At 44.5% G+C, this 10958-nt stretch overlaps 1 protein-coding gene across 3 annotated transcripts in view; it reads right to left on the reverse strand.

Moving 5' to 3' along the window:
- Window positions 1-7850, reverse strand: part of MYO10 (myosin X) — a 195067-nt gene extending 187217 nt beyond the window's left edge. For 2 of the 3 annotated variants that reach the window (XM_037063037.1, XM_037063036.1), the window contains exon 1: window positions 6414-6929. In XM_037063037.1, coding sequence (XP_036918932.1) covers window positions 6414-6434 — 21 coding nt within the window. In that variant the 5' untranslated portion in view covers window positions 6435-6929. Of the gene's footprint in view, window positions 1-6413; window positions 6930-7656 lie in introns of those variants that run through there. The other variant, XM_037063038.1, reaches the window with a different exon arrangement.
- Window positions 7851-10958: the final 3108 nt, after the last annotated feature.

Below are 10958 nucleotides of genomic sequence, written 5' to 3' on the forward strand. Positions count from 1 at the left end.
GCTCTGCCGCCAGACCTCCACCACCTCTTCCTGCAACTGACAGAGTCGGAGGATATGTTGTCACGTGACATGAGATGCTAGATTGAAATTGGGGGCTCAAGTTTCTTATTTTCGGCCTGGGGAAGACATTTTGCAAAAAGGCAAAAGACATTTAGCAAGGAAGCAAAATATTGTACCCAAGGAAGGATCCTTGAAAAACATTCCTCTCTGCTGGCACGGTCACTGCATGAGTGTCAGTAAGCCAACGAGGACGACACGACTGATACGGAAAACTCTGGGAACGCAGCCAACATCGTCACTCGAAAGACAAGATTCCCTCAGAAAACCTCACAGAGGAATACTCCAGTAATTGAGCATTAGAACTGGGGAGAAAAATGAGTTGTCCGACCCTTTCTTTTAATAAAACAAACATTTCTCAAAAACCCAGTTCTCTAAGTGCCTTCTTATACAATCTTCCCACCGTCCTCATGAGGTTGGGGCCAGCAGCTGTGGAAACCACATTTTACAAAGAAGCACAAGATACCCCTCTTTCGTTAAGTAAAAAAAAAAAAAAAAAAAAAAAAAAGCCAACTAAAAAGTAGTGTCATGTTCAAAAGCTGATTCCCATTTTCCTGCTGGGTTTGCAATGCTTCTGGGGTGTGGACCACTTGTTCCCCCAAATTCCCACACTGTTTTCAACTTAAAAATCATTTACTAACTGCCTACTGTATATGGTACCTCATCAAAGTGCCTGGGAACAATGACAATGATGCCAGCGTTAAGGTTAATGACACCAACAGGCTGTGAGGAGCCCGGGGGGCTCTGGAGACAGCCAGTCTGGATTCAGATCCCCGCTGTCATTTCCCAGCTGTGTGACATTGGGCTAAAACTTGACCTCTCTGTGCCCCACTTTCCTAATCTGTAGAGCGGTACAGGGTTGTTAAATGGATTAAATGAGTTACTGAATGTCAAGCTCTCGGGTACACAGGGAGCACATAACAAGCACTCAATAAACATTAGCCATATTTATTATTGTCTTCAAAGAACTCTAAAATGCTTTGTAATTAATGAAAGATGAGCATCTCCTCTTCCGCCATTAAAAAAGTCTGTACTTATGGAAAAAATAACAGCCATATATACAAGGGCAGAATCCCATCCTTAAGGACCTTTCAGTGCAAACAAGGTTCTAAAACCTATAAATGGGATATTTAACCTCTCAAGACACTGTTTACTCATTTGAGAAGGGAGCGGGGAGGTATGTAAAGCCTCTAGCTAACGGGAGTAAATTCCCAAGATGACCAGGACAGAAAGAGCCAAGTTCAGAGGAAAGAGAGGTAGGGGCACCATGAACTAGACCAGTCAGAGAGCCTCTGGAGTCAAGTCCATGCAGGGGAAAGGATGAAGAGAGCTGCAAGATCAGAGGCCTGGACAACCCGACTCATGAGCGTGAGTCTGATTTTGTGAGCAATAGGGATCTGCTTTAGATAAAGCTCTGGAAATATAAAATCTACCGGAAGTGCACAGGCTGAAAGGGAGCAGATTAATAAACGCAATCCAGCACAAAGAAATGACACCGGAGCAGCTCTGATGCCAAGACTCCCCTGCACCGTTGAGTACTGGGCCTTCATTCGCCCACTGAGGGCCACTCACTTTTACCGTCTAAGTTACTACAACAAAAACGCTTATTTTTCCTCACCTACCTACAGCGTGACAAGTGCTTTGTTAATCTCACCCCCAATTCACTTCATAATCACACAAGGCCAACACTATTTTGCCCCCTTATAGACCAGAGAATTAAAAACCAGGAAGGCCTGGTAATCTGGCCCAGCTCTCACAGGTGGGAGGGTGCGGCCAGACACAGCTTTTCCATGCTTTTACAGAGTCACTGTTTGTCCCTCTGCCTAAAGGCCTTTAGGCAGGGGAAGTCTTGCTATAAGCCTAAAGTAGACTTCCTGAATTGCTCATTCTTGAATGTTTCCTGCAAATTAATGACATGAAAATGTTACACAGCAGTTGCCCTGAATGCAGAATTTTGAACCCCATTAACAGTAAGGTACCCTACCCTACCAATCTCAATTGAAGAGCACCTTCAGGGTGCATGTCCTTACAGGTGACCCCACTTAAAATTAAAGTGAGCAGAGATGGAAAAGCAAATAGTCTGCCTGCTCCCTTCACCACGCTGGTTTGTGCCTGATTTTGAGAGCTGAGAGCAAAGCAGCCACATGATACGGGGAGCAGCCTCTCCCAGCCCACCCTGGCCCGGAGATCCGGGCTCCCCGCTGGCAACAACTGTCCTGCTCGCAGCTGCTCCCAGGGCTTTGCTGTTCCCAATGTGACACAGGCCAAAAAATGCACTTGACAATAGAAATCTTTTACAGAGTGTACAGAAGACGCAACACATTACAACTCCACTGTGAGAAAAAAAACCAAATGCTCTGATTCTATTACTGTCATCAGAAGTGGGTTTCAGGATTTGGTGGGACAAGGAAGTCCTCGGCACTTCCCTTTTTCCTGGGAGAAATGATTTGGGGGAAGGGAAGGCATTGCCAAAAGCAAATCTTAATTTTTTTTAACCAAGACAAATATCAATAAGCTCTAATATATATATATATATATATATATATATATATATATATAAATACATATAACACTATTAGAAAATAGACCCAAGAATTCCTCCCAGCTTAAAAAGCTAGTGGAGCCCTGACTGGTGTGGCTCAGTTGGTTGGGCGTCATCCCACAAAGCAAAGGGTAACCAGCTCGGTTCCCAGTCAGTCAGGGCATCTGCGAGAAGCAACTAACAGATGTTTCTTCCTCACATCACCGTTTTTCTCCCTCCCTCCCCCTCTCTCTAAAAATAAATAAATAAAATCTTAAAAAATAATAATTTAAAAAAAAAGCTAGCTGAGAAACTTCAGGTAACAACCAAATCCAAGATTCCATCCCAAACAGTGGAAAGGAGGAAGGTGTTTCCACTTAACATCTTGCAAACTGAGTTTGTTCCAACTCAGAGTGAACCAGGCTGTAAATAGTGGAAAACACTCTTACTGTACCTAACAGTTTATCCCTTAAAACATTAATGCCTGCTTCTAATATCTGTATGTATGAACACAGTTCTGTACATTTTACATATTCTTTAAAAGCAAAGCATTTATAAATGTCCTATTAATAATCCTCAAAAGATCTTTTGCTTGAACAGCCATTATGCCCCACCTATTCCTAAAATAGGAAACAGAAAAGTCAAGCTCATTTATGAGTTCCACTGGTGGGTACTTACAGCCCCTCCAGTGTTCCAAGCACTGTACTTGGCCTTGGAGACATGGAAACAGTATCTACTTCAAAATGTCAACAACATGTTTGCTCAGTAGTCTTGCCACTTTGCTGGTGAGACTTTTCTGATTTAAAACAAGTTGCTTTGATTACAGACATAACTTTAGTTACTGCCTGAAATACACTTTTTTAACAATTTACCTCCGAATGTTGAAAAAACAACATTTCCCAGAAGCGCACATACAATTTACTTAGAGAATCCATAAAAATCTAAAGCAGGCCATGAAGAAACAAATTCCACTGGGGAATGTAGGATGCTCGGTTTCTCCAATCCGGAGGTACATTTTGAAGTCAGTAACCATCAGCTTAGGGACACAAGCCTCACAAGCTCCCAGCTGGCCTGGGAGGCAGGAAGATGTCTGATGCTATAAAGAGCAGGCACTCACAGACAAGAGGGCTGTTAATGCAGCAAGGGACTTCATTCCCCAAGGCAACTGCCTCGTGGGTCTAGCTCAGTGGTCCTCAATGGGCAGTGACTTTGCTCCCCATGGCTCATTTGGCAATGTCTACAGACATTTTAGTTGTCACGCTGGGGACTCTACTAGCATCTAGTAGGTAGAGGCCAGAGATGCTGCTCAACATCCTACAAGCCACCAAACAGCCGCTCCCCCTTAAAACAAAGAATGAACTGGCCAAAAATGACAAGGTCCCCAGTTTGAGAAACCCTGGGCCCATTCTTCAGTGCTGGCTAGTAGTCTCAGGTAACTCCTTTTTCATTATTATCCGGCCACTCATATATGAAGCTAATACATACAATATCTCATTCAATGTTTTTTCCCTCAATTGTCAGCTTTTAGGTTCAAATTATTATCCAATAAGCAACAAGTCATTATGCCTAAATCACAATGGAAAAAGTTATTGAGCAGGCTGCCATTTAGTGATGAGGAGGCCTTAAAATTTTGCTGTCCTTGGAAATATATCACTTCTATACCTTATTTTTACTCTAACAGGACATAAGATTTTCTTCACTGGACAGTGTAACAAAAGGACACTCCATTATAAGTCACTAAATGTGAGAGACAGCATCCGCGTTAGGAGTTTCTCTTCACTTATACAGCATTGTCTGGCCTCCCTGACTGGCTTTGCTGGCCTCCACCTTAGAGGCAGAACTTTGAAGGCTGATTTAGAAATATAGTACAAGATTGAAAGTATAACTTAAAATAAGAAAACACTTCCCCCAAATGATAATTTCCACTAGCAACAGAGGAAAAGGGATCTGGATTCTATAGCAAGCTCTTCAACCTTGGGCAAATGACTTAATATCATCTTTGGATTAAAATTTTTCATCTAGGAAATGGAAGGTGATGGCTAAAGACCAACTTCAATATTATATTAATCACTGAAGTAAAATCCAACAGCCAGGGTTTTTGTCTTTTGTGTTTTTTTACTTTCTTTATTTCACACTGAACCAAGGTAGTGTAAGGAAAAAGTTTTCAAACAGAGAATGTGAGGGGCAGGCTGCAGCTGTCCCATGTTATCCTGCAGTTCTTCCCACTTGCACTAGAGGGAAGAGTTCTCCCCAAGGGGAGGTCACCGACCCCCTGTACTCCACAGAACAGCTTCATGGGGACAGGGACTCAACAAACATAACACAAATTCTATGTCTCAACGTATTTCCCAGGGGACCCAGAACACACAAAAACAAAGTAAAGTCAAAAAAGAGTTAAGAATTTGTCCTGCAGGCAAAGCCTAGGTTTTCTTACAGATAAAGACCTTAAACACAGTCCACTGGTCTTCCATCATTGGTTAACCTACAACTCCTGCATGAAGTTTTAGGTATGAAGGGTTAGAACATGTGATGGTGTCACAATTATAGATTTCATTCTTTAAAAAAAGTAAAAAGGCGTATTAATGCATGATTAATTCCTTTCCAGCCCACTTATCACAGAGAATGTGGGTATCATATGTGGGACACTACTTTGAAAACACTGGATATTACTATTACACAAGAATATATTTATCACTTTGGCCATTATAAATAGTTGTTTAGATGGGCATCTAGAAAGCCGAATGACTTGAAATATAATTTCCAATGAAGTCTGATAAAGCAAGTTGGTGAAAACAGAGGCAAACCCTCACCAATCTAATTTGCTGGAACATTCCAAAGCCGTCCTGGATTCACAAATACACCCGCTAGCTTTCAATGAAAGTCACATCAGACTCCCTATAAGTCAACTAAGTTTACTTTGAGCCACTTCAAGCCCCAAACTTAAACAGAATTTATTAAATAAACACAACCAAGAAAGGAAAGGGAACCAAGAAACCACAGTAACTCTGGATCCTGGGGGGGGGGGGGGTAGGTTGGGGAAGGTTCTCAACTCAACAATTTCAAGTAACTGATGTCCTGCCCTTAATGACCCTAAAAGGGGAATCAGTTTAGTTTTAAAATAGCCATTGTTTGCCCCAAACGATCTTCTCTACATTCAAGTTCAAAATCGGCCAAAGACAACGAACATATGATCTTTTGATCTCGCCTTCTAGAATTATCTCAAGCCCTAAAAGAGCACTTCTCGGTGAGAACTAGAAGCTAGGCTCCAAAGGTCCGGCGGACAGAGAACTCGGTGAATGATTAAACCCTCGCCTTCCCCGCTCACACTTCATTAAGCCGTCTCCTCTGGAAGTGTTTGCACCCCTCTCACAGGAAGCCAGCACGTTTTGCAAAGGAAATACCAGACCTTTCTTGAAGAAAGGCACGTCCCAGTTGAACATTTTATTGGACTTCCTACACCCAGGCAGTCGGGCAAGCAGATGCCCTGGCCGGGCCCCGAAGCCCGCTGCCTCACGTGGGCGCCGCAGGGACAAGGGTGAGCCAGGCACCCACGCACAAGGAAACTCACCTTCCCTACCTCCTGGGACAAAGTGGAAGCGCGAGGCAAAACAAAACCTGCCTCGGCTTACTCATCCAGTGTCTCCCCCAGGGTGAGGGGCGTTGATTTCAGGCTACTCCCGTGAAGTTTCGCCCTCTCGGGTTTAGGGAAAGGTACTAGGCAAGCGGGCGGCACTGTGGGCAGATCCCTCCCTCCGGGGCATCGAGGTCTGAGCAGGAAGAGAACCCACGCCGGGTTCACGGAAAGCAGCCAGAGCGGGGCCGCGAACACACTCACCTCGGGGAAGAAGTTGTCCATTGTTCCAGTGCGTTCCCAAACTTGCCCGAGTCGGGTGTCCAGCTCGCGGAAGTCAGCCCAGCAGACGGTCCGGGGAAACCATGCGTGTCACGGCGCGACTCCCAGGAACTCGAGCCCGCGAGGCTCCCCCGCTGCCATCGCCTTATCCCCTTCTCGTCTTTCGCACCTTTTGTTTGCCCAAACCCAATTCTCAACTCATCCGTCCCAAACGCAGCCTTTGTCTCCTCTTCCTCCAAGTTTTTCACTTCTGGGCGCAGCACAAGCGAGCGGAGAACAGCTGGTGGCACATTCTTCCCCCGGGCTGGTGTGGGGGGAACGGCTGGGGACTTGGGAGTGTGCCCCCCTCCCTCTGAGCTGGGGCCGGAGGCGCAGAGCGCCGGCAGGCGGACCGCGGCCACAAAGCGAGCCCCGAGTCGTTCTCCCCGCGCGAGCGCCGCCGCGATGAGTACTCGGGCGCTCTGGCTCAGCCTGCTCACCGCTGCTGAGTCTCGCAGACAGGAGAACACGCCCGCCCCTCTCCGCTCGCCAGACCACGCCCACTAGCCAGCCTTGGCCCGCCCCATCAGGAGCCCAGCCCTCAGTAAACCCCGCCCCGCATTTCCGCAGGGTTCGGTGCCGCCCAGCCGGCCTGGCGCGCCCCGCCCCTCCCGCCCCGCCCCGCCCCACCCCACCCGGTCCCGCCTCGCTTCACCTACCGCACGGTCCGGCCCACTCCGCGCCTAGGCAGCCCCAGGCTTTGCGGAGGACGAGGGAGGCGGGGTCCAAGCGGTTCCACTTAAGTCCCGGCTTCCTCACCTAGGGGTGGGCGAGGCAGTTGACTCCTCTGGTGGTAGAGACGGAGTAGTCACGGGAAGGAGGGGTTGGGGGGCATTCTTTTGTGCCTTTGATCTCTAGCGGACCCTGGAACCCGCTCAACACGGATCTCATTAATGCAGCTCGGCAGATGAGCGACCCCGGGGAAGGAAGCGCGGTCCGCGGAGCTGCCCCGGCTGTTGGGGCCAGATCAAAGCCGAGGACGAACGCTAATCAGAATTTCTGGAAGCTGCCTTCCCGTGTTGAGTTTCTTTCCTGCCGACAGGTTAAGAGACGTTTTTATAGCCGCGGGGAATACTAGTTTTATAAACTGGAAGAGGGCGTGGCTAATTGCACCTTTTAAAATGTAACCTTTTTCTGGACCTAAAGGAAACGTAAGAAAATCAGATGAATGAAGAATCAAACCCACCTGGTAGTGAATCCTGGTTTTTCTCTACGGTAGGTCCTCAAACTTAAGCCAGCACGAGAAACACGGGAATCTTGTTAAAATGTAGATTGGAATTCAGCAGGGCGGATGCTGACAATCTGCATCTCTAATAATCCCTCAAAGGGTGGCACCTGACCCTGTACAGGTCTGCATATTGTTCGGAGCCTGTCTGTAACAGGTAAAGAAATGCAGAACAAAGGTTTAGAAAGTTGTGTAACAATTTTAAGATGCCACGACATCTAAGCGCATGATCGGTGGACTCTTTGAACCGGGTATAAACCAGTTTGGGTGTTGTCAGACTGAGTCATGTAACTGGCACAGCAGGGATCTTGGATTGGTACCTAGCAGATTGGAAACAAAAACGACTGGTTCTTCACTGAATAGTTACGCATCCTTTAAAACTCAAGCCAGAAAGTCACATCTTCCAGAAGAAGCCTACCCAGAGATGCCAAGCCATTCATCCCGCTTCCAGCTCCACCTAACAACAGGTGTGGCTTATTCCTAAGACTGTTGAGGAAACTACATGTTATAAGGGGCTTTTTATTGGTGTCCTACCCATCTTCCGTTGGGAATATGGAAGATCCTTAACAGAGGGAACAGTGCTTTTAAAGTTTGTTTTCTCAGGCTTTCTCAAAGAGTGAAAGAATCCTCGTGTGAAAATCCAAGCGTGTTTGTAATCTACCTCGGAGCAGTCCTCCAGCATTAATATCTTGTATTCACTCCACCACCCTCTGGAAAGAATCAGGATGTAAATCAGTGATATTGTGCCATGCTGGTCACTGTTGCACAGGTTTACACACTTAAGCCATGAAAGATTTTGTCCCATGTTGCAAGGAAAGTTAAGAGAGAGCCAGGATAAATACCAGCAATCCCCAGCATCAGCCAAATGAGTCCCACTGCCACCAGTGTTCAGATACGGCGGCAGAACAATTACAGGCATTGTAGTATTAATCTGTACAGAACATTTTTTGAGAGAAATTACCAGGCACTTTGTTCAAGTGAGTGTGTGGGTGTGGCATGGTTCTCAGCTTCAGCCCCGGTAGTGATTATGTATTGGGCCACCTTGGCCAAGACACTTTCCAATATTGGCTCAATTATAGCAAACGTTCCACACTAATACAACATGTTAGTAACAGAGGAAACTATGGAGAGGGGGCAATGAGGGGGTAAAGGAACAACCTCCCCTCAATTTTTATGTAAACCTAAAACTGCTCAAAAAAGTAATTTTTTTAAAAGTCACTTTCCTGTTGATTAAGAAGATATAGTTGATTACCCCCAACTTGGTTCATATGAAGAATTGTGAGTCAGATCCAATACATAAGGGTGGAATATTACTAAGTTATTCATTCTTAAAGTTTATAACACCTTTTCAAAACCCCCTGGGACTGTTAAAAGAGAAAAGCAAAACAAAGCATGATTCTTAATCCCAGAGGTATGGGCTAGGTGCCTAATAATCTGCATTTTTAGTAAGCACCCAAATAGGCAATTCCAAGTGTGAGAATCACTTGTTTAGGTTGTCAGAATTCACTGGATTTTCCTTACAAGTGCACATTCCCAAAGAAGGTATACAGATAAATTAAGCAGTAAGACCATTTGCTGAATGAATAGCAAAGTGATGTTATTTTAAACATTCTAAATGGGATATCTAACTTTTACATATTTCGAGTTGAGTCAGTTGTTTAAAAGGACTGTATGAAACGTAAAAGGGCGTTGACAAAATTGGGCAAAGAAGGGGAATCATTTTAAATCAATAGCATTCTAAGAATATCCACTTTTGTTACCAGTGTTTAAAAAGTGCATCCTTTCAAGGTTCTGTGTAACCTATTGGTCAGAGCTGTTGGGGCTAAAACAGTCAAACCCTGCCTCTGAGCAGTAACAGGGGCTCTAGAATGTCAATGCTCCGATGCAAAGCTCCTGCTCAGTTTTCCTACTTTTTTCTCAAAAGAAATGGAATGTTATATTTTCTAACCAAAACATCAAAAAAGCTTGAATTACATACTCTTATCCAACTGCATAAATTAATGAACAATTGACAAAAAATTTAGGACAGGAGGGACCACTTTGCCACTTTAAGGGAGGATTATGGATGCATTTGTCTGAGTGAAGTACTACAATCTCCCTGTTTTTGTTTTCCAGCATGTGTTTCTTTTTACTTGGAATGTGTTGTTTTAACTTCCTTTGTGATTTCAAATTGAGTTCCTTTGTTGTTACTCTGGTGCTTTTTAGCGGTTCCTAATCTGGGTGTGTTTAGTGCCCAGTCTTTTCCATTACCTTTGTTTTTATAAAATATTCACCTCTAATTGCTCCAGTCAGAGTGATGGTTTAATTACTAATTATGGAAAGGAAAAGTTCTGGAAGTTTCTTTCACACAAATCAGAAGTTAATAACTGACACAACTATAAAATACTGTTTTTCATGCTAAAGTAAACATTTCATCCTTTCAGGTCACTTAGTAGTTCTGGATGTTTAAAAAATTCACGTTTGCCTTTTGAAGAAACAAAAATTAAGAAAATTCTAAAATGGCCTTTAAAGTTTTAGACAAGCGTTTCTTTTCTTTCTCACAACTTGTGATTCAAAAAGCCTGAAGGAAGTTGTTTTTTTGTGAAGCTACAAATAATTGTGAAATATTTCTATGGAAAGAATAAAATTGGGGGGAAGTGATATTAGAGATGCTTCACATTGGAATGGAATTAAACAAGTTCAAAAAAGTATAGAAATAAAGCAAGAACAAGGTACTCCAAAAACTGATTGGCTAGGAGGCATTTTATAATCAAGATGGGCCAGGGCTAGGAGGAAATTTACCTCCTCAGAGAGCACCCAGTGGACAGTGGATTAGGACTAAATCCCAGTCATCAAAACTACAACAAGAATGCTTTCTAAATTGAGATCCGACACAAACACAGAACGTTGTTTTCTTGAATTAATCCATTCCCATTTAAAGCAGTTGGTGCCGGTCTTGCTGAGTGTGATTAACAAATGGTATACATCCTGGAGACACTTGGCAATGAAGTTTTCTGCCGTGATGGACTATGATCCACAGCTCCCTTTTCTTTCAGTTTCTTCGTATCTTCATGCCCCCCACCCTTCTCATACCAGTGGCTGTGAGGCTGACTTTCCAAAGTTACCGTTCCCGCTGCTGTTACTGTTGATGGTGTTCACTGCTTCCAAACCTTGTACCCTTACTTATTCCTTCCCCTCCTGCATCTTTCCTCTCACATTACCCAACCCAGCAAATGTGATTGTGTCTATTTGACTTGGAAACAGCTGTTTTGTAACCCGATTGC

Source organism: Sturnira hondurensis, unplaced genomic scaffold, assembly GCF_014824575.4.
Source record: "Sturnira hondurensis isolate 20B ecotype Veracruz unplaced genomic scaffold, ASM1482457v3 Scaffold0014384, whole genome shotgun sequence".
Classification (NCBI taxonomy): domain Eukaryota; kingdom Metazoa; phylum Chordata; class Mammalia; order Chiroptera; family Phyllostomidae; genus Sturnira; species Sturnira hondurensis.